The sequence below is a fragment of the Salmo salar genome, chromosome 18, assembly GCF_965601325.2.
Source record: "Salmo salar chromosome 18, fSalSal1, whole genome shotgun sequence".
NCBI lineage: Eukaryota > Metazoa > Chordata > Actinopteri > Salmoniformes > Salmonidae > Salmo > Salmo salar.
In genome coordinates this window covers 94,026,731-94,051,160 of record NC_138308.1, presented here as the reverse complement: position 1 = coordinate 94,051,160, position 24,430 = coordinate 94,026,731, and the positions used below count along the sequence as shown (strand labels likewise).

The 24,430-nt window shown below is 45.5% G+C and overlaps 2 protein-coding genes across 4 annotated transcripts in view; one reads left to right on the top strand and one right to left on the bottom strand.

Moving 5' to 3' along the window:
- Nucleotides 1–17,132, top strand: part of LOC106578133 (leucine-rich repeat and fibronectin type-III domain-containing protein 4-like) — a 37,688-nt gene extending 20,556 nt beyond the window's left edge. The window contains exons 3-7 of the mRNA XM_045701625.2: nt 128–298; nt 832–993; nt 1,998–2,681; nt 14,734–14,851; nt 15,918–17,132. Coding sequence (XP_045557581.1) covers nt 128–298; nt 832–993; nt 1,998–2,681; nt 14,734–14,851; nt 15,918–17,132 — 2,350 coding nt within the window. The remainder of the gene's footprint in view (nt 1–127; nt 299–831; nt 994–1,997; nt 2,682–14,733; nt 14,852–15,917) is intronic.
- Nucleotides 1–24,430, bottom strand: part of LOC106592454 (pyruvate carboxylase, mitochondrial) — a 498,777-nt gene that overhangs the window by 233,088 nt on the left and 241,259 nt on the right. The gene's annotated exons all lie outside the window — the stretch shown is intronic.

The window sequence follows — 24,430 nt, the reverse complement described above, 5'->3', positions numbered from 1 at the left end:
TATGATGTGTTATAACCCCAACATGCCCTCCCCAGGGTCCTATGGGAGTCGATCATGGCCAATCTCCACACCCTGAACATCTATGTAGTGCTTATGATGTGTTATATCCCCAACATGCCCTCCCCAGGGTCCCATGGGAGTCGATCCAGAACATGGCCAGTCTCCACACTCTGAACCTGGATCATAACCTGATAGACCACATCGCAGAGGGATCCTTTGGAGAACTATACAAGCTGGCTCGCCTGGACATGACCTCCAATAGGCTGAGGACCCTGCCACCTGATCCCCTGTTTGCAAGGTAAGATACAATTATTATAATTTATACCGTAAACACCCAGCTAGCCTGTCCTACAAGTTAGAGAGGTGGGTCTGTAATTAGAGAGCTGTACAAGCTGGCTCGCCTGGATGTGAGGTCCAACAGGCTCTGCACCCTATGTTAGCTAGTTAGATACCGTAGCTCTAAGATGGAGGTCAGAGGTTAGAGGTCAGAGTTTAGAGAGCTGTACAAGCTGGCTCGCCCAGACATGACCTCCAACAGGAAGAGGACCCAACCTCCCGACCCCCTGTTTGCCAGGTAGGTAACAGGAAGGTTTCTGGTTCAAATCCCGTACCAGGTGATTGAAAAACTGGCAATTGGGGGCAGAATCTAAACTCCTGTTCTAACCAAATTCATTAATAAAGTATCATTTTTAATACATGCCATTAAGCTGACGCTTTTATGCAAATCTCTTTCATCCAAAGTGACTTACAGTAAGTAGTAAGTAAGTGCATTCATTCTTGCAACACACAGAATATCTATTCATTGTGTTCTCTCTCTCTCTCCTCTCCCAGGTCTCAGACGGGAGCCATCAGTCCCACTCCCTACAACAGCGTCATCAGTCTGAACTTCGGAGGGAACCCGCTACACTGTAACTGTGAGTTGCTATGGTTACGGCGACTGGTCCGAGAGGACGATATGGAGACCTGCGCCACACCCCCTCAACTGGCCGGCAGGTAACCACGACAATAATTATATGAATGATCGCTTTATTCTTATACCACGGCATTGTTGAATAATAATACAAGTACACTTGGATTCAACGGTGGTAGGTAGTTTCCTTGGATACAACGGTGGTAGGTAGTTTCCTTGGATACAACGGTGGTAGGTAGTTTCCTTGGATTCAACGGTGGTAGGTAGTTTCCTTGGATACAACGGTGGTAGGTAGTTTCCTTGGATACAACGGTGGTAGGTAGTTTCCTTGGATACAACGGTGGTAGGTAGTTTCCTTGGATACAACGGTGGTAGGTAGTTTCCTTGGATACAACGGTGGTAGGTAGTTTCCTTGGATACAACGGTGGTAGGTAGTTTCCTTGGATACAACGGTGGTAGGTAGTTTCCCTTGATACAAAGGTGGTATGTAGTTTCCTTGGATACAACAGTGGTAGGTAGTTTCCTTGGATACAACGGTGGTAGGTAGGAACCTTGGAACCTTGGATTCAACAGTGGTAGGTAGGATACTCTGATTCAACAGTGGTAGGTAGGATACTTGGATTCAACGGTGGTAGGGTAGGATACTTGGATTCAACGGCGGTAGGTAGTTGATGTGGGTTCAACAGTGGTAGGTAGGATACTTGGATTCAACGGTGGTAGGTAGGATACTCTGATTCAACAGTGGTAGGTAGTTTCCTTGGATTCAAAGGCGGTAGGTAGTTGATGTGGATTCAACAGTGGTAGGTAGGATATGGGGATATTGAAGCTGGTAACCCTCCGTCTGCAGGATGCCTCCCTGCAGATTTCCCCACAGGCAACCATCCGGTCATCAGCCCACCTCTCTAACCTTGAGGCTAATGCCGCCCACTTATTTGAGATGAGTCTGAGAAACGGTCTTTACGTGTGATAAACATCTTGTGTTTCTTATGCTTGCTTCCATTGGAAAAAATACCTGTTCAGCACTGACCTCGTACATTGTCTTGATTTTTCCTCTCTCTCTCTCTCTCTCTCCATCTCACCTGTCCAGGTATTTCTGGTCCATCCCCGAGGAGGAGTTTACCTGTGAGCCGCCACTCATCACCAGACACAGCCACAAGCTCTGGGTCCTGGAAGGTCAAAGGGCAACCCTGAAATGCAGAGCCATCGGCGACCCCGAACCTGTCATCCATTTTGTCTCACCCGGCGATCGGATTGTGGCGAATTCCAGCCGCACGACATCGTACCGGAATGGAACATTGGATCTCTTAGTTACGGTTGCTAGGGATGACGGAGCGTACACGTGCATAGCGATAAACGCAGCGGGGGAGGCTACCGCGACGGTGGATCTAAAGATCGTTCCATTGCCGCATCGGAATGGGAATGTGAACGTTCCGGGGAATGTGACAGTTACCGGGAACACTGGGAATTCTAATGGGAATATTCCGGGTTCTTCAGACATCACCACCGGGAAAAGCGGGAATTCCGGAGTAAGCGGTGGAAATGGAGGGAATGTGAAAGAAACGGAGGAGAGGAAAGGAGAGGAGGGAGAAGGGGGTGAGGAGGAGGACGGAGGGACTAGGATGGAGGAAGGAGAGAGGATTGTAGGGATACAAGGAGTCACTTCTACCTCAGCCCAGGTGAGATGGGACCTCGGCCGATCGGCAGGAGCTTACCTGGTGTGGATGTTTCAGATACAGTACAACTGCACAGCCGACGAGACACTGGTGTACAGGTGAGTCTATAATTATACACTTGAGTTCACCCAACACACACCTGACCTCTATACACCTAATTCACCTACCCCTCACCTGTACAGCTGACGAGGCGCTGGTGTACAGGTGAGTCTATAATTATACCTGAGTTCACCCCACACACACCTGACCTCTATACAACCATACACAATATCCTGATATCACTAACCTCTACACAACCATATACCTGACAGCACTAACCTCTATACAACCATACACCTGACCTCACTAACCTCTACACAACCATATACCTGACAGCACTAACCTCTATACAACCATACAGCTGACAGCTCTAACCTCTATACAACCATACACCTGATATCACTAACCTCTATACAACCATACACCTGACATCACTAACCTCTATACAACCATACACCTGACATCACTAACCTCTATACAACCATACACCTGACCTCACTAACCTCTATACAACCATATCCTGACATCACTAACCTCTAACCTCTATACAACATACACCTGACATCACTAACCTCTATACAACCATACACCTGACATCACTAACCTCTATACAACCATATCCTGACATCACTAACCTCTAACCTCTATACAACATACACCTGACATCACTAACCTCTATACAACCATATCCTGATATCACTAACCTCTAACCTCTAAACAACATACACCTGACATCACTAACCTCTATACAACCATACACCTGATATCACTAACCTCTATACAACCATATACCTGACAGCACTAACCTCTATACAACCATACACCTGACATCACTAACCTCTATACAACCATACATCTGACAGCACTAACCTCTATACAACCATACACCTGACATCACTAACCTCTAACCTCTATACAACCATACACCTGACAGCTCTAACCTCTATACAACCATATCCTGACAGCACTAACCTCTATACAACCATACATCTGACAGCACTAACCTCTATACAACCATACATCTGACAGCACTAACCTCTATACAACCATACACCTGACATCACTAACCTCTATACAACCATACACCTGACATCACTAACCTCTATACAACCATATCCTGACCTCACTAACCTCTATACAACCATATCCTGACCTCACTAACCTCTATACAACCATACACCTGACATCACTAACCTCTAACCTCTATACAACCATACACCTGACATCACTAACCTCTATACAACCATACACCTGACATCACTAACCTCTATACAACCATACACCTGATATCACTAACCTCTATACAACCATATACCTGACAGCACTAACCTCTATACAACCATACACCTGACATCACTAACCTCTATACAACCATACACCTGATATCACTAACCTCTAACCTCTATACAACCATACACCTGACAGCACTAACCTCTATACAACCATACACCTGACAGCTCTAACCTCTATACAACCATATCCTGACAGCACTAACCTCTATACAACCATACATCTGACAGCACTAACCTCTATACAACCATACATCTGACAGCACTAACCTCTATACAACCATACACCTGACATCACTAACCTCTATACAACCATATCCTGACCTCACTAACCTCTATACAACCATATCCTGACCTCACTAACCTCTATACAACCATACACCTGACATCACTAACCTCTAACCTCTATACAACCATACACCTGACATCACTAACCTCTATACAACCATACACCTGACATCACTAACCTCTATACAACCATACACCTGATATCACTAACCTCTATACAACCATATACCTGACAGCACTAACCTCTATACAACCATACACCTGACATCACTAACCTCTATACAACCATACACCTGATATCACTAACCTCTAACCTCTATGCAACCATACACCTGACAGCACTAACCTCTATACAACCATACACCTGACAGCTCTAACCTCTATACAACCATATCCTGACAGCACTAACCTCTATACAACCATACATCTGACAGCACTAACCTCTATACAACCATACATCTGACAGCACTAACCTCTATACAACCATACACCTGACATCACTAACCTCTATACAACCATACACCTGACATCACTAACCTCTATACAACCATACATCTGACAGCACTAACCTCTATACAACCATACACCTGACATCTCTAACCTCTATACAACCATACACCTGACATCACTAACCTCTAACCTCTATACAACCATACACCTGACATCACTAACCTCTATACAACCATACACCTGACATCACTAACCTCTATACAACCATACACCTGACATCACTAACCTCTATACAACCATATCCTGACCTCACTAACCTCTATACAACCATATCCTGACCTCACTAACCTCTATACAACCATACACCTGACATCACTAACCTCTATACAACCATACACCTGACATCACTAACCTCTATACAACCATATCCTGACCTCACTAACCTCTATACAACCATATCCTGACCTCACTAACCTCTATACAACCATACACCTGACATCACTAACCTCTAACCTCTATACAACCATACACCTGACATCACTAACCTCTATACAACCATACACCTGATATCACTAACCTCTATACAACCATATACCTGACAGCACTAACCTCTATACAACCATACACCTGACATCACTAACCTCTAACCTCTATACAACCATATCCTGATATCACTAACCTCTATACAACCATATCCTGACCTCACTAACCTCTAAACAACATACACCTGACATCACTAACCTCTATACAACCATACACCTGACACACCTGACCTATGACCTCTATACTACACCTGGCATTATGGGAAGGTCGTATGTGGGATACAGGCACAGAGAGAAAAGAGGCCTGAGTGGAGAGAATAAGGAAGGAAGAGATTTTGGAAGAGAGTTTGACAGGGAGACCCTCAAGGGACCATGGGTAATGGAGTCTGAAGGATGGGTTTAAACTACAGAGTCAATACATATTATGTTACAACCTATCAGAGAGACAGATACACTTGGGAGATAGAGGGAGGGAGGGAGAATAGAGAGAGAGAGAGATACACCTGGGAGATAGAGGGAGGGAGGGAGAATAGTGAGAGAGAGAGAGATACACCTGGGAGATAGAGGGAGGGAGGGAGAATAGTGAGAGAGAGAGAGAGAGAGCGAGAGAGAGAGAGAGAGAGAGAGAAAGAGAGAGAAAGGGAGGGGGAGGGAGGTCAGGTGGAAAGAGAGATGAGAGATAGAGGAGGGAATAGAGAGAGAAAGAACAATGGTGTAGACATAAGAGGGAGTAACTGCCATGTTCTTTCTTTCCTTTCTCTCTCTCTCACTCACTCACTCACTCACTCACTCACTCACTCACTCACTCACTCACTCACATCACTCACTCACTCAGCTCACTCCCTCTCTCCTCCTATCCTCTGTTTCTCCTGCCCTCTATCATTTATGGAGTCAGGCATTGCAGTCAGAGAATGAAATAATATAATGAAAAGAGAAAGAAAGGGGATGAAGACAGTGATGAGGAGATGGGGGAAGAGAGTACACTCTTGGAAGGTGCAATCGAAACATCCTCTCACTGTCAACCAGAGGCGGTTCTGGGGGGGGGGGGGCAGGGGGGGCCAGTGCCCCTGTGACAACAATTTTGGACCCCCTTGTGGCCCCCCTAAATGTGGAGTATGAAATAATTTTGACATAACTAATTTTTGCTATCATTCTTTTTTTTTTACATCCGTTATTAGACAGTGGAACACTAATGATTATGAACATGTTTTTTTGCCAGCTAATGCCTGCAATGCAGTGAAGAAAACGATATGACAACAATAACGTCTAATGTAACTGGCCCCTCTAACAGTACAACTGGCCCCAGCTTGGCCCCCCAGTTGAAATGGTCTAGAACCGCCACTGCTGTCAACTACGTTTATTTTCAGCAAACTTAACATGTGTAAATATTTGTATGAACATAACAAGTTTCAACAACTGAGACATTAACTGAACAAGTTCCACAGACATGTGACTAACAGAAATGGAATAATGTGTCAATGAACAAAGTAACAGTCAGAATCTGGTGTGGCCATCAGCTGCATTAAGTACTGCAGTGCATCTCCTCCCCATGGACTGCACCAGATTTGCCAGTTCTTGCTGTGAGATGTTACCCCACTCTTCCACCAAGGCACCTGCAAGTTCCCGGACATTTCTGGGGGGAGTGGCCCTAGCCCTCACCCTCTGATCCAACAGGTCCCAGACGTTCTCAATGGGATTGAGATCCGGGCTCTTCGCTGGCCATGGCAGAACACTGACATTCCTGTCTTGCAAGAAATCACACACAGAACGAGCAGTATGGCTGGTGGCATTGTCATGTTGGAGGGTCATGTCATGATGAGCCTGCAGGAAGGGTACCACATGAGGGAGGAGGATGTCTTCCCTGTAACGCACAGCGTTGAGATTGCCTGAAATGACAACAAGCTCAGTCCGATGATGCTGTGACACACCGCCCCAGACCATGACGGACCCTCCAACTCCAAATCGATCCCGCTCCAGAGTACAGGCCTCGGTGTAACGCTCATTCCTTCGACGATAAATGCAAATCCGACCATCACCCCTGGTGAGACAAAACCGCGACTCGTCAGTGAAGAGCACTTTTTGCCAGTCCTGTCTGTACCAGCGACGGTGGGTTTGTGCCCACAGGCGACATTGTTGCCTGTGATGTCTAGTGAGGACCTGCCTTTCAAGAGGCCTACAAGCCCTAAGTCCAGCCTCTCTCAGCCTATTGCGGACAGTCTGAGCCCTGATGGAGGGATTGTGCGTTCCTGGTGTAACTCAGGCAGCTGTCCGTCCTGTCTCCCTGTAGCGCATAGGCATCTCACAGTACAGACATTGCAATTTATTGCCCTGGCCACATCTGCAGTCTTCATGCCTCCTTGCAGCATGCCTAAGGCACGTTCACGCAGATGAGCAGGGACCCTGGGCATCTTCCTTTTGGTGTTTTTCAAAGTCAGTAGAAATGCCTCTTTAGTGTCCTAACTGTGACCTTAATTGCCTACCGTCTGTAGGCTGTTAGTGTCTTAACGACCGTTCCACAGGTACATGTTCATTAATTGTTTATGTTTCATTGAACAAGCATGGAAACAGTATTTAAACCGTTTACAATGAAGATCTGTGAAGTTATTTGGATTTTTACGAATGATCTTTGAAAGACAGGGTCCTGAAAAAGGGACGTTTCTTTTTTTGCTGAATTTAGAACCTAAATGGGTTTTTCGGCTGTCCCCATAGGAGAACCCTGAAGAACCCTTTTCGCTTCAAGGTAGAAACCCTTTTGGTTCCAAGTAGAACCGTTTTGGGGTCCACATAGAACCCTTTCTACAGAGGGTTCTACATGGAACCCAAAAGGGTTCTACCTGGAACAAAAAAGTGTTTTTACCTGGAACCAAAAAAGATTATCCTACGGGGACAGCCGAAGAACCCTTTTGGAACACTTTTTTCTAAGGGTGTTCTCTTCTCCTCTCCTTTAATCTCCCTTTTTATCTGTCTCTTGTTTTCTTTATTTCTCTAGGGTTCTAATAATTACCCGTTTCTGTGTTACCAGCCTGGATCACAATATTCCCGCGTGTGTGGCTGTGTGTACCAGCCTGGGGGAGTGGCACAATATTCCCGTTTCTGTGTTACCAGCCTGGATCAAAATATTCCCGTTTCTGTGTTACCAGCCTGGATCACAATATTCCCGTTTCTGTGTTACCAGCCTGGATCAAAATATTCCCGTTTCTGTGTTACCAGCCTGGATCAAAATATTCCCGTTTCTGTGTTACCAGCCTGGATCACAATATTCCCGTTTCTGTGTTACCAGCCTGGATCACAATATTCCCGTTTCTGTGTTACCAGCCTGGATCAAAATATTCCCGTTTCTGTGTTACCAGCCTGGATCACAATATTCCCGTTTCTGTGTTACCAGCCTGGATCACAATATTCCCGTTTCTGTGTTACCAGCCTGGATCAAAATATTCCCGTTTCTGTGTTACCAGCCTGGATCACAATATTCCCGTTTCTGTGTTACCAGCCTGGATCACAATATTCCCGTTTCTGTCTCACTCAATCTCTCTCTGCGAACACACACACGCACAGAGACACACACTCTCTTCACTAGGAACAAAAAGTGATATACCTACCGTTCACTGGTATATATTGTACATATAATACACTACATGACCAAAAGTATGTGTACACCTGCTCGTCGAATATCTCATTCCAAAATCATGGGTATTAATATGGAGTTGGACCCCCTTTGCTGCTATAACAGTCTCCACTCTTCTGGGAAGGCTTTCCACTAGATGTTGGAACATTGTTGCGGGGACTTTCTTCCATTCAGCCACAAGTGCATTAGTGAGGTTGGGCACTGATGTTGGGAGATTAGGCCTGGCTCGTAGTCCGCATTCCAAATTCATACCAAAGGTATTCGATGGGTTTGAGGTCAGGGCTCTGTGCAGGCCAGTCAAGTTCTTCTCGACAAACCATTTCTGTATGGACCTCGCTTTTTGCACGAGGGCATTGTCATGCTGAAACAGGACGGGCCTTCCCCAAACTGTTGCCACGAAGTTGGAAGCACAGAATCGTCTATAATGTCATTGTATGCTGTAGCGTTAAAATGTCCCTTCACTGTAACTAAGGGGCCTGAACCAATGAAAAACAGCCCCAGATCATTATTCATCCTCCACCAAACTTTACAGTTGGCACAATGCATTGGGGCAGGTAGCGTTCTCCTGGGGCAGGTAGCATTGGGGCAGGTAGCATCCTCTAAACCCAGATTTGTCCACATACTTTTGTGTACATAGTGTACAAGTAAAACATATATGTGACTCGTTTCAGGAAACTATGTCGCGCGTCACTACTTCACATGAGAGGCATTTACGTGTATAATCTTTGTAGTAATATATACTGTATAGCTAGCTACATCTTACACATTTCTAATTTTGTTTAGCTAGCTAACGTTAGCTGGCTGGCTCCCTAGCTAGCGTTACGTGTATGATCTGTGTAGTAATATTATTCTTATCTCAGAGACATTTGCATTGCTAGGTATAGCCTAATGTTAGCTAGCTAACATTGAACCTGGTTGGTTAGCTTTAGCTTCAGATTCATGCAGGGTAGTAATGTTATGAGTTGGGATTATGGTTAATTCTTTAGCTAGGTAGCTAGCTACATGTCTAAACAAAACACTCCACTGTACAAGTACCCTTTTCACTGTACCGTTTACACCTTCTGTGTCCTGTACATGTGACAAACAAACGTTGATTGTATTTGATATAGTGTGTGTTTACCAGAGACGGTAATGTGAGGAACAACATGACCTGCACCAAAGTCAAATTAGGATAAAACGTTAGTACAACAAGACAGTGTCCAAGTTCTACAATTCCCCTGTAGAATGTCAAGCTTTTATTTCCTCACACTCACAACCGTAAGCTATTTTCTGTAATTAGCTCGCCATTAACTTGTAAACAATGATCTTGTTGTGAGTTTATTTTCCTGTAATAATGAATACAAATGAGCTAAAGTGAAGATGTTGTCAGCTGTATGATATGGTTGTTATTTGAACTGGCTAACCAGCTAACTTAGCATTAGCTACAGTAGCTAGCTAACAAGCTAAAAACGATCCAAAACATTGTTTCGAAAGTTACTTTTATTTGCATGGTTTGCTAGATTGACGTATACTAAATACATTTTTAAACAGATGAGTTTATTGGTTATTTTGGACCACCAGGCTGCTGATGTCATTCAGCCTGTCATTTTTGATGTCAGACAACAACAGAATGTTCATGATGTCACTGCGACAACTGTCTATGTCCACAGACGTAGTATAAACCAGCCTTTAGTCTGGAAATGTTTGGTTGTTTAATACACTACTGTACTCAATCTGTTTAGCACATGACCTCACATGTGAATCCTTAAAGAGATGGGTGGGGCTAACGCTTAAGAGGCTGTGAACGATGGGTGTAGAAAAAGAAGAGCTCTCCTGTAGGTGTACCAAATTATTCAAGAGTGATTTGAGAGGTAGAGAGAGAGAAATAAGTGACCTGGAACACTAATTCATAATATACAACCACTCACAACTAACTCTGCCTCAGATAAAGGAAGGGAGAGAGAGAGGGAGGGAGAGAGAGTGAGAGAGAGAGGTAGAGAGGTAAAGAGGACAAACAAGGTAGAGAGATTGAAAATTAAGTGAGAGACTCGTGACATTAAAAAAAAATAGAGAGCGAGGGAGACGGAGAGGGAGAAAAAGAGGGATGACATTGAAAAAGAGAGAGATGGAGACGGAGAGAGAAGTGATGAATATAATGATACTGTATTGAGTGATCAAGCTGTAAAAAGGAAAATCCAATCATAAACGAAGGGGAACGAAGCCTTAACCACACTGATAACCCTAATGGCTAACCCTAAACACACTGATAACCCTAATGGCTAACCCTAACCTTAACCACACTGCTAACCCTAATGGCTAACCCTAACCTTAACCACACTGATAACCCTAATGGCTAACCCTAACCTTAACCACACTGCTAACCCTAATGGCTAACCCTAAACACACTGATAACCCTAATGGCTAACCCTAACCTTAACCACACTGATAACCCTAATGGCTAACCCTAACCTTAACCACACTGATAACCCTAATGGCTAACCCTAAACACACTGATAACCCTAATGGCTAACCCTAACCTTAACCACACTGATAACCCTAATGGCTAACCCTAACCTTAACCACACTGATAACCCTAATGGCTAACCCTAACCTTAACCACACTGATAACCCTAATGGCTAACCCTAACCTTAACCACACTGCTAACCCTAATGGCTAACCCTAACCACACTGATAACCCTAATGGCTAACCCTAACCTTAACCACACTGATAACCCTAATGGCTAACCCTAACCTTAACCACACTGCTAACCCTAATGGCTAACCCTAACCACACTTCTAACCCTAATGGCTAACCCTAACCTTAACCACACTGATAACCCTAATGGCTAACCCTAACCTTAACCACACTGCTAACCCTAATGGCTAACCCTAACCTTAACCACACTTCTAACCCTAATGGCTAACCCTAACCTTAACCACACTGATAACCCTAATGGCTAACCCTAACCACACTTCTAACCCTAATGGCTAACCCTAACCTTAACCACACTGATAACCCTAATGCCTAACCCTAACCCAGGAAAGGCTGAGTTCAAAATTAACCTAGCCCAGTGAAAGGCTGAGTTCCAAATCAACCTGCCCAGTTAAAGGCTGAGTTCCAAATCAACCTAGCCCAGTGAAAGGCTGAGTTCCAAATTAACTTGCCCCAGGGAAAGGCTGAGTTCTAAATGGTATACTACGGTATTCCTGTCGACCAGGACCCGTAGGGGATAGGTTGCCATAGGGATACATCCATAGTGAAAGCCTGGAGTCAATACCAGAGCCGTTGTAAGACACACAGCTGCCTTTTCAAACATGCAAATCATCCATTTCCCATTGAATTGAATTGAGAAATGATATATTATAGAATGTGTAACATATATGCCAATGAATATCTGTAATATAAGTATACTACATACCAGTGTGTATATATATTACTGTATGTATGCAGTATCTTCAGAAAGTATTCACACACACCCTTTTTGTGTCACTGGCCTACACACAATACCCCATAATGTCAAAGTGGTATTATGTTTTTCATTAAATCTTTACAAATTACTTAAACATTGAAAAGCTAAAATGAGTCAATAAAGTATTCGACCCCGTTGTTATGGCAACCCTAAATAAGTTCAGGAGTTAAAAAATGTTCTTAACAAGTCACATAATAAGTTGCATAGACTCACTCTTTGTTCAGTGTTTAACATGATTTTTAAATGACTACCTCATCATTGTGCCCCACACATACAATTATCTGTAAGGTCCCTCAGTCGAGCAGTGAATTTCAAACACAGATTCAACCAAAAAGACCAGGGAGGTTTCCCAATACCTCGCAAAGAAGGGCACCTATTGGTAGATGGGTAAAACAATGTAAAAAAAAAAAAACAGACATTGAATATGGTGAAGTTATTAATTACACGTCGGATGGTGTATCAATACAAGGAGTCTCTGCAAAGATACAGGCGTCCTTCCTAACTCAGTTGCCGGAGTGGAAGGAAACCGCTCAGGGATTTCACCATGAGACCAATGGTAACTTTAAAACAGTAACAGGGTTTAATAGCTGTGATAGGAGAAAACTGAGGATGGAGTATCTACAACATTGTAGTTACTCCACAATATTAACCTAATTAACAGAGTGAAAATAAGGAAGCTGGTACAGAATAATACTATTACAAAACATTCATCCTGTTTGCAACAAAGTACTAAAGTAATACTGCAAACAATACTGCAAAAAGATGTGGCAAATCCAATACAACATATTGGATTTGAGTACCACTCTTCATATCTTCAAGCATATTGGTGGCTGCATCATGTTATGGGTATGCTTGTCATCGTTAAAGGACTGTAGGGTTTTTCAGGATAATGGAGCTAAGCACAAGCAAAATCCTAGAGGAAAACCTGGTTCAGACAGATTTCCACCAGACACTGGGAGATAAATTCACATTTCAGCAGGACAATGACCTAAAACACAAGGCCAAATCTACACTAGAGTTGCTTACCAAGAAGACAGTGTATGTTCCTGAGTGAAGCTGTTCTCCACTTCAACAATGTGAAGCTGTTCTCCACTTCAACAATGTGAAGCTGTTCTCCACTTCAACAATGTGAAGCTGTTCTCCACTTCAACAATGTGAAGCTGTTCTCCACTTCAACAATGTGAAGCTGTTCTCCACTTCAACAATGTGAAGCTGTTCTCCACTTCAACAATGTGAAGCTGTTCTCCACTTCAACAATGTGAAGCTGTTCTCCACTTCAACAATGTGAAGCTGTTCTCCACTTCAACAATGTGAAGCTGTTCTCCACTTCAACAATGTGAAGCTGTTCTCCACTTCAACAATGTGAAGCTGTTCTCCACTTCAACAATGTGAAGCTACAATGTGAAGCTGTTCTCCACTTCAACAATGTGAAGCTGTTCACTTCTCCAATGTGAAGCTATTCTCCACTTCAACAATGTGAAGCTGTTCTTAGCATGGACAGAGAGTTTTCAGACACACAAACACACCAGACTGACACACACACAACACACACGTCTGTTTGTCTGCAGCTGTACTGAGGAGTTTTCGTTTCATAATTCCACTTAGGTCCTCTCTGTCTCTCTGTCTCTCTCTCTCTTGCTCTCTCTCTCTCTCTCTCTCTCTCTGCTTTTCTCTCTCCCTGTCTCCCTGTCTCTCTCCGTCTTTCTCTTTCTCTGTCTCTCTCTCTCTCTGCTTTTCTCTCTCCCTGTCTCCCTGTCTCTCTCCGTCTTTCTCTTTCTCTGTCTCTCTGTCTCTCTGCTTTTCTCTCCCTGTCTCTCTCTCTCTGTCTTTCTCTCTCCCTGTCTCTCTCTCTCCGTCTCTCACTCTCCCTGTCTCTCACTCTGTCTTTCTCTCTCTGCTTTTCTCTCTCCCTGTCTCTCTCTCCCTCTCCCTCCCTCTCTCCCTGTTTCTCTCCCTGTCTCTGTCTCTCTCTCTCCATGTCTCTCTCCCTGTCTCTCTCTCTCCCTGTCTTTCTCTCTCATCTCTATTGCTGCATGCACCATTTCTTCTCCAATTTGGAGGCACACGATTTATAATCACACACGCATGTCTGTCTGTCTGTAGCTGTAATGAGGAGTTTATTCTCATAATTCCACTCAGCTCTTCTCTTTAACTGAGCCTCTCTTTCTCTCTCTCTCTCTCTCTCTCTCTCTCTCTCTCTCTCTCTCTCTCTCTCTCTCTCTCTCTCTCTCCCTCTCTCTCCCTCTCTCTCCCTCTCAGCATTAGCTACAGTAGCTAGCTCTCCCCATCTTTTATTGCTCATTTCTGTTGCGGCATATCCTTTCCTCTCCATTTCAGAGGCACCCAAAGTATAATCATGTTAAAATAAATTAATTATACAAAAATATATTTTTAATAATTGTCAAAGATAAGGTATAGATAGACATCTTTCTTTCTTTTACTGTATTCTTCTTTCTCTCTTTCCCAGGATCCTCCCTTCTACCAGTAACAGTTTCATGTTGAAGAACCTGGTCTCTGGAGCGGACTACAACCTGTGTGTCCTGGCCATCTTTGATGACACCGTCACCTCACTGGCCGCAACCAAGGTGCTCTCTCTCTCTCTTTCTCTCTCTCTCTCTTTTCCTCTCGCTCTCTCTCTCTTTTCCTCTCTCTCTCTCTCTCTCTCTCTTTTTCCTCTCTCTCTCTCTCTCTCTCTCTCTCTCTCTCTCTCTCTCTCTCTCTCTCTCTCTCTCTCTCTCTCTTTTCCTCTCTATCTCTCTCTCTCTCTGTCTGTCTTTCTCTCTTTATCTCTCTCTCCCTCTCTGTCTGTCTCTCTCTTTATCTCTCTCTCCCTCTCTGTCTGTCTCTCTCTCTTTATCTCTCTCTCCCTCTCTGTCTGTCTCTCTCTTTATCTCTCTCTCCCTCTCTGTCTGTCTCTCTCTCTTTATCTCTCTCTCCCTCTCTGTCTATCTCTCTCTTTATCTCTCTCTCCCTCTCTGTCTGTCTCTCTCTCTTTATCTCTCTCTCCCTCTCTGTCTGTCTCTCTCTCTTTATCTCTCTCTCTCCCTCTCTGTCTGTCTCTCTCTCTTTATCTCTCTCTCCCTCTCTGTCTGTCTCTCTCTCTTTATCTCTATCTCCCTCTCTGTCTGTCTCTTTATCTCTCTCTCCCTCTCTGTCTGTCTCTCTCTCTTTATCTCTCTCTCCCTCTCTGTCTGTCTCTCTCTCTTTATCTCTCTCTCCCTCTCTGTCTGTCTCTCTCTCTTTATCTCTCTCTCCCTCTCTGTCTGTCTCTCTCTCTTTATCTCCCTCTCCCTCTCTGTCTGTCTCTCTCTCTTTATCTCTCTCTCCCTCTCTGTCTGTCTCTCTCTCTTTATCTCTCTCTCCCTCTCTGTCTGTCTCTCTCTCTTTATCTCTCTCTCCCTCTCTGTCTGTCTCTCTCTCTTTATCTCTCTCTCTCGTCTCTTTCTCTCTCTTGTCTCTTTTTTCTCTCGTCTTTTTTCTCTCCCACTCTTCCTTTCTCTCTCTTTCTCTTTCCTCAATGCTTTAAAAACAGTGCTTTTGGGGGTTTGGTTTATAACGCATGATCTTATCTCCCCCCTCTCTCTAAAATGATCTACAGTACATTCATTCAAACCTTTTTTTTCTCTCCATTTCTCTCTCTCTTTTTTCAAGGTTCTTGGCTGCGCCCAGTTCAGCACTAAAGAACTCTACCCAGAATGCAAATCTCTACAGGCCCACTTCCTGGGTGGAACCCTGACAATCCTGGTCGGAGGCATTATAGTGGTAACACTGCTGGTGTTCACCGTGGCGCTGATGGTGCGTCACCGTGTATGCAGTAACCACGGTGACCAATGTCACCACGGGGATGATGGTGTCGAGCCGGCATGTTGCCAGGGCGGGTCATTAGGGAGTCCGGTGAAAGGGGCGGCGGCCGGAGGTGGCGGAGGAGTCTACAGCCAATCGAATGGCAATGGGGATGTGATGATGGTGGTCTTGCCCAATGGGCTGCCTTCGAAGCAGCGAGGGGGCGGGGAGAAGAAGAGAGAAAAGGAGAAAGGAGGGGCTGACGTACCTCCTAAATTACCCCCCAAACCAAAACCTAAAGCCCAAACTCTGCCCAGGCCTATAGTAACCTGGGAGGGCAGGGGAGAGAAGGGGGGAGGACAGGGTGAGAGACAACTTCCTCCCTACACCCCCGAAGCAGAACAGGTCTCTGTCTACTATGCTCCTGTCGTAAGCTCCTCCCCCTCCACCCTCCCCCGCCAATCACGAGGAGGAACAGGGACGGGGAGGGCTAGGCTCCGCCCAGATGTAGTAGTAGTAGGCGGGCCCAAACGGGCAAGCTTCGCCCTGGACATACCCTTGGGACAGGATCTCCTCTCTGATTGGAGGATGAGACATGGTGTCATAGTGGGCGGGGTCGAAGACAAATGGAATTCCTCCCAAGCCTATCAGAGCCCGGGAGCTCCCCTAAGCCCCTCCCATGGCTCAGTGTGCGCCAAACGTAGCAACTCCCTTGACATGGGTTCTTCTTCTTCTTCTGTTTCCATTGCCACGACGACAACGGTTGCCCAGCGACAGTACAGCAGTCGCCGCGGTTACGCCAAGCGGCTGTCAGTCACCTGGACAAGGCGAAGTAAATCGCTGCATGGAATGTTGGTACACTGCGCCTCGGCAACCAGCACCACTTCCTCGACGACCAGCGACGAGGGTAGCATAGACGGGGAGTTTGCCGTAGTTCAACAAGGTTACGTCCACGCCTACAACAACACTAACTCTAACTCTACGAGTGTTGTCATCAAGGGCAACGGGAACGAGAGAGAGAAAGAGAAAGGAGGGAAAGAGAAGACAGCCAGTGATGAAGGGCTGGAGGAGAGTGTTGTGTAGAGAGGGAAAGACAGAGGGGGAGAGAAAGAGAGAGGGAGAGAGAGAGAGAGAGAAATATAGGGATAAAGGGAAGATGTAAGGCTGAAGAAGAATAGAGAGAGGAGGCCTCTAGACTTGACCTGAATTGGATTCAGACAGAGGCAGAGATATACAGAAAAAAGAGAAAGAGAGTTGAGAGAGAGTGAGATAGAGAGGGAGAGAGTAATCTCTTTATCTGAGGCTCTCCATAAAACATAAACAGCTTAGACAGGTTGAGTTCAGACGAGAAAAACAGAGAATTTGTTAAACAGAATGAAGAGAGACAGAAGAAAAGAGGATGTGTGAAGGGCAGAGAGAGAAATGAGACTGGAGACAGAGAGAGAGAGAGAGAGAGAGAGAGAGAGAGAAATGAGACTGGAGACAGAGAAAGAGAGGGACAGAGAAAGGGAGAGGGGTAGAGGGAGAGGGACAGAGAGAGAGAGAGAGAGAGAGAGAGAGAGAGAGAGAGAGAGAGAGAGAGGGGGGGGAGGGAGAGAGAGAGAGAGAGGGAGAGAGAGAGAGAGAGAGGGGGAGAGAGAGAGAGAGAGGGACAGAGAGAGAGACAGAGAGAGAGACAGAGAGAGAGAGGGATAATTAGAGAGAGAGAGAGAGAGAGAGAGAGAGAGAGAGAGAGAGAGAGAGAGAGAGAGAAAGGGAGAGAGAGAGAAATGAGACTGGAGACAGAGAGAGAGAGAGAGAGAGAGAGAGAGAGAGAGAGAGAGAGAGAGAGAGAGAAATGAGACTGGAGACAGAGTGAGAGAGAGGGACAGAGAAAGGGAGAGGGCTAGAGGGAGAGGGACAGAGAGAGAGAGAGAGAAAGGGAGAGAGAGAGAAATGAGACTGGAGACAGAGTGAGAGAGAGGGACAGAGAAAGGGAGAGGGGTAGAGGGAGAGGGACAGAGAGAGAGACAGAGAGAGAGAGAGAGACAGAGAAAGGGAGAGGGGTAGAGGGAGAGGGACAGAGCGAGAGAGGGATAATTAGAGAGAGCGAGAGAGAGAGAGAGAGAAAGGTAGAAAAAGAGAACAAATAGAGAGAGGGAGAGGGACAGAGAGAGAGGGAGAGGGACAGAGAGCGAGAGAGAGGTAGAGGGAGAGGGACAGAGAGAGAGGGAGAGGGACAGAGAGCGAGAGAGAGATAGAGGGAGAGGGACAGAGAGAGAGAGAGGTAGAGGGAGCAGGACAGAGAGAGAGGGAGAGGGACAGAGCGAGAGAGAGAGAGAGAGAGAGAGAGAGAGGGAGAAGGACAGAGAGAGAAGAGTGATAGAGAAGGAGTTAAAAGGAGATAAAAACAGGGCAGAGAGAGTAATGGGAAGAGAGAGTAATGGTAGTGCATTCATGTACTGTATATCAGAGAGAGAGAGAGAGAGAGAGAGAGAGACAGAGGGAGATGGTTAGAGAGAGAGAGGGAGAGAGAGGGTTAGAGAGAGAGAGAGAGAGGGTTAGAGAGAGAGAGAGAGAGAGAGAGAGAGAGAGAGAGAGAGAGGGAGAGGGTTAGAGAGAGAGAGAGGGAGAGGGAGGGAGAGGGTTAGAGAGAGAGAGAGAGAGAGAGAGAGAGAGAGAGGGGCTGGAGAAGGTTAGAGAGAGAGAGAGAGAGAGAGAGAGAGAGAGAGAGAGAGAGAGAGGGAGAGGGTTAGAGAGAGAGAGAGGGAGAGGGAGGGAGAGGGTTAGAGAGAGAGAGAGAGAGAGAGAGAGAGAGGGGCTGGAGAAGGTTAGAGAGAGAGAGAGAGAAAAATGAGAGAGAATAAGAAAGGGAAAACAGGCCCTTGGAGGAGGTCTCTCCAGCCCAGGCTCTCTGGCTAGACCAGAGAGGTAGACCAGGGTTTAAACAGGTCAAAACAACCACAATAACAACCACAAAGACCTCACACACAGAGGCAACAAACAGGGTTTCGCCAGGAGAGGAGCAGGGGGCTCGTTGCTGAACACGAGGACGGAGGAAGTGCACTACATAGTGTTTCATTCAGGAAATACAGACAGACAGAGTCCCTCAGTGAATGTCATGATGAGCTAATCTGATTACAGGATGGATGGATGGCTCTGGCATCGGCCGGCTGGACTGACACTGGAGATCAGAGCATTACTCTGGCATCGGCCAGCTGGACTGACACTGGAGATCAGAGCATTACTCTGGCATCGCCCAGCTGGCCTGACACTGGAGATCAGAGTGTTACTCTGGCATCGGCTGGCTGGTCTGACACTGGGGAGCAGAGCATTAGTCATGCTGGATAAATCAGGCAAGATTAATCAATAAGGACAGCATGGCACTGAGCAGCCAGCTGAGACTAGACACACTGATGAGAGAGACAGGGACAGATAGAGAGAGAGAGAGAGAGAGAGGGGGGAGACAGAGAGAGAGAGAGAGAGAGAGAGAGAGACAGAGACAGAGAGAGAGACAGAAAGAGAGAGAAAGAGAGAGAAAGAGAGAGAGAGAGAGAGAGAGATAGAGATAGAGAGACAGAGACAGAGACAGAGAGATAGAGAGACAAGGAGAGAGAGAGACAGAAAGAGAGGGGAGAGAGAGATAGAGAAAGAGGGTGAGAGAGAAAGAGAGAGAGACAGAGGTAGAGAGAGAGAGAAAGAGAGAGAGAGAGACAGAGAGAGAGAGACAGAAAGAGAGAGAGAGAGACAGAAAGAGAGAGAAAGAGAGAGAGATAAAGAGATAGAGAGACAGAGAGAGACAGAGACACAGAGATAGAGAGACAAGGAGAGAGAGAGAGACAGAAAGAGAGGGGAGATGGAGAGATAGAGAGTGAGCGATAGAGAAAGAGGGTGAGAGAGAAAGAGAGAGACAGAGGTAGAGAGAGAGAGAAAGAGAGAGAGACAGAGACAGAGAGAGAGAGAGGTTGAGACAGATTTATGGAATCATGAATTGCCTATGTGATATAACAGTGGAAGTATGGACACATTGTGATATAATATGGAATGGACTTATGTAGTGACATACCAATAGATATCTACAGATGATCTGCAGAAATGTATGTGAAATGTATGAATAGAAATACAGTATGTTTAAGCGCACGTGTGTGTGTGTGTGTGTATGTGTGTGGTGTGTGTGTGTGTGTGTGTGCGTGTGTGTGTGTGTGCGTGTGTGAATATGTACGAATATAATGTTTGTGGAAATACAAAAAGCAGAATGCACAGGGATAACAAAAAAAATGGTAAATCTAGAATTTCTCCTTTTTGTGACATCACTGGTTCCATTTTGTCACGTGACTCACTTTCGTCCAATCAGTGACTGAGGATGGACAATAAGGAATCGGAATCCCCCAAAAGCAAAAAAACAAGAACTGAACCACACCGAAAATGAAAATGTCGTCGCCAGGGACGACCAAGTATTTTATGTTACGTTGGAAACTTCGTCCAAGCTATCTTCAGTCCAAACGGATGACAGAACAGTCAAAGGATGACAAAACAGCACAATATAACTCAAAGAAATAAGGACAGACGTAAATGCTAAATGGATTTCCTTCTGATACAAGTCCGGGGGAAAAGGATCAAAATTAATCTGTTTTTCTGTTATCTTCCCTGCGTACCAAATGGTACCCTATTCCCTGCATACAGCCCTATGGACCCCGGGTCAAAAGCAGTGCACTGCAAAGGGAACAGGTTGCCATTTTGGACTTCTGCTTTGACAGCTGATGTTAGGATCAAATAGTCTGTGATTTTATGTTGAAAACAATCTTCCATGAAGATCACTGTCTGTTACCACGACTTTTACATAGCGTAACATAGAATTCCTATCCTAGAACGGTCATCCCCATTCAAGTCAGTGGGTGATGAGTGGACCGGCTGAGGCCGTATTGACTGTACCCAATTTTCACCCTTTCCAGGGATGATATTTCTACGATTACTACTACAGTACTGTTACTGAGGATGGATAATGTATTAATGTGAAATCTGTTAATATATAATGATACCACTACTACTGAGATACGAAGACTGCGTCTGAAAATACCACCCTATTCCCTTTACAGTGCACTACTATAGAGCAGCACACTATGGGTCCTCAGAGCTCTAAGGTCTACAGAGGCAACACTATTTTAAAGCCTTTTATTTATGCGTCACAGAGAAAACGATGGGGGGGGGGGGGGGGAGGTAATTTCAGACGCACTATCTACGACATCGTTATACCAGATCATGTTTAAACTGTGACATCATTACACAACGATAATGTTTGAAGGTTATGTATTAAAGGTTATGTACAGTATAGGCAGAAGGTTTTATAGAGAGACCGACCAATGACGTTAATAACCATCCAACAATTAAATGTCGTCCCTATTCCCTACGTGGTGCACTACTATAGACCCTAGTCGAAAGAAGTGCACGACTATAGACCCTAGTCGAAAGAAGTGCACTACATAGGAAATAGGGCGCATATCTGGACACATTGTTTTCTGTTTGATCTTCAGTAGAGTATTGTTCTCTTGATCTTGATATTCTAAATAATAAATGAATGGAGAGAAACTCGGTATGTGTGTGTGTGTGTGTGTGTGTGTGTGTGTGTGTGTGTGTGTGTGTGTGTGTGTGTGTGTGTGTGTGTGTGTGTGTGTGTGTGTGTGTGTGTGTGTGACTATTCACTGTACTGTGGATCTAATCAAATGAATATGATGGTGTTAATTACTAAATCAATGGAACACAATGCAAATCAAGGTCTGTATATTACACATAGGCAGACAGAGAAAATTTAAGAAACAATGTCAAAGAAAATGATTTAGAGCAAATACAGACAGACAGACAGACAGACAGACAGACAGACAGACAGACAGACAGACAGACAGACAGGCAGACAGGCAGGCAGGTAGACAGACATATAAACCAGAAGGTAGACAGGCAGACAGACAGACAGACATATAGACAGGCAGGTAGACAGGCAAACAGACAGACAAGCAGGCAGGCAGACAGACAGACAGACAGACAGACAGACAGACATATAGACAAGCAGGTAAACAGGCAGACAGACAGACAGACAGACATATAGACAAGCAGGTAAACAGGCAGACAGACAGACAGATAAACAAGCAGACAGGCAGGCAGACAGACATATAGACAAGCAGGTAAACAGGCAGACAGACAGACAGATAAACAAGCAGACAGGCAGACAGGTAGGCAGGCAGACAGACAGACAGACATATAGACAAGCAGGTAAACAGGCAGACAGACTGACAGACAGATAAACAAGCAGACAGGCAGACAGGCAGACAGACAGACATATAGACAGACAGGTACACAGGCAAACAGATAGACAAACAGACAGGCAGACATATAGACAGGCAGGTAGACAGGTAGACAGACAGACAAGCAGACACGCATACAGACATATAGACAAGCAGGTAGACAGGCAGACAGACAGACAGACAGACAGACAGACAGACTAGCAGACAGACAGACAGACATATAAACCGGCAGGTAGATATATAGACAGACATATAGACAGGCAGGTAGACAGGCAAACAGACAGACAGACATGCAGACAGGCATATAGACATATAGACAAGCAGGTAGACAGACAGGCAGACAGACATATAGAGAGGCAGTTAGACAGTTTTAATAAAACCCTCAGACAGACAGACAGACAGACAGACAGACAGACAGACAGACAGACAGACAGACAGACAGACAGACAGACAGACAGACAGACAGACAGACAGACAGACAGACAGACAGACAGACAGACAGACAGACAGACAGACAGTTTTAATTAAACCCTCTTAGCTCTAAACAGGATATAAATGTCTCTTTCATGTCTCTATGTAACGGCTACAGTGTCAGATAATTGCTCAAGATGGTGAGTGTTTGAAAGAGAGATAGAGCGAGGGAGGCGGAGGAGAGACAGTGTACATCAGGCCTGTGTGACAGAGTGCTGACGCATGGAGAGGGGGACAGAGAGGAGAAAGGTAAGATGGATGGAGGGAGAGAGAGAGGATAGGAGAGAGAAAGACAGGAGAGAGCGCAGAGAGCTGTGGGGTTATAGTGAGAAAGAGGACTGGAGAGAGAGAGAGAGAGAGAGAGACAGACAGAGAGAGAGGAAGAGAGACAGAGAGAGAGGAAGAGAGAGAGAGAGAGAGAGAGAGAGACAGTGAGAGAGAGAGAGAGAGAGAGAGAGAGCTGTGGGATACAGTGGGACAGAGCAGTGGAGAGAGGTAGGGAGAGAGGTAGGGAGAGAGGAAGGGAGAGAGGAAGGGAGAGAGGTAGGGGAGAGAGGTAGGGAGAAGGGAGAGAGGTAGGGAGAGAGGAAGGGAGAGAGGTAGGGAGAGAGGAAGGGAGAGAGGTAGGGAGAGAGGTAGGGAGAGAGGTAGGGAGTGAGGTAGGGAGAGAGGAAGGGAGAGAGGTAGGGAGAGAGGAAGGGAGAGAGGTAGGGAGAGAGGTAGTGAGAGAGGTAGGGAGAGAGGTAGGGAGAGAGGATGGGAGCGAGGTAGGGAGCGAGGTAGTGAGAGAGGTAGGGAGAGAGGTAGGGAGAGAGGAAGGGAGAGAGGAAGGGAGAGAGGAAGGGAGAGAGGAAGGGAGAGAGGTAGGGAGCGAGGTAGGGAGCGAGGTAGGGAGAGAGGAAGGGAGAGAGGAAGGGAGAGAGGTAGGGAGAGGGGTAGGGAGAGAGGTAGGGAGTGAGGAAGGGGTCACTGAAGGAAAGCTGAGGGTGCTGGGTGTATTTCTGTGTTGTAAGAGATTTGTCTGTAGTTAATGAGGGTGCTGGGTGTATTTCTGTGTTGTAAGGGATTTGTCTGTAGTTAATGAGGGTGCTGGGTGTATTTCTGTGTTGTAAGGGATTTGTCTGTAGTTAATGAGGGTGCTGGGTGTATTTCTGTGTTGTAAGGGATTTGTCTGTAGTTAATGAGGGTGCTGGGTGTATTTCTGTGTTGTAAGGGATTTGTCTGTAGTTAATGAGGGTGCTGGGTGTATTTCTGTGTTGTAAGGGATTTGTCTGTAGTTAATGAGGGTGCTGGGTGTATTTCTGTGTGGATTGTGGATTACATTGAAATTTGGAGCGAGCAGTCGCACCACGCTTCGCTCCACAGGTAATATTACACTTCGCTACATTACAACGGCTTGATTTGTTTGATCTGAGCAATTCTTCTTAGCCAGCTACATAGCCGTCTTTGTATCAAAGATAATTGTGTAGTTTAGAGTAACTGAGTAATTATCGAGGCTAGCTATCTTCGTCCTCCTAACGTAGTCAACACTGCTAGCTGTTAGCTAGCTAGTCATCACTGTTAGCTAGCCAACTTCTACCGACTAGCAGCACCGCAGAAACTATTACATTACAACGCAACGACTTGATTAGTGTG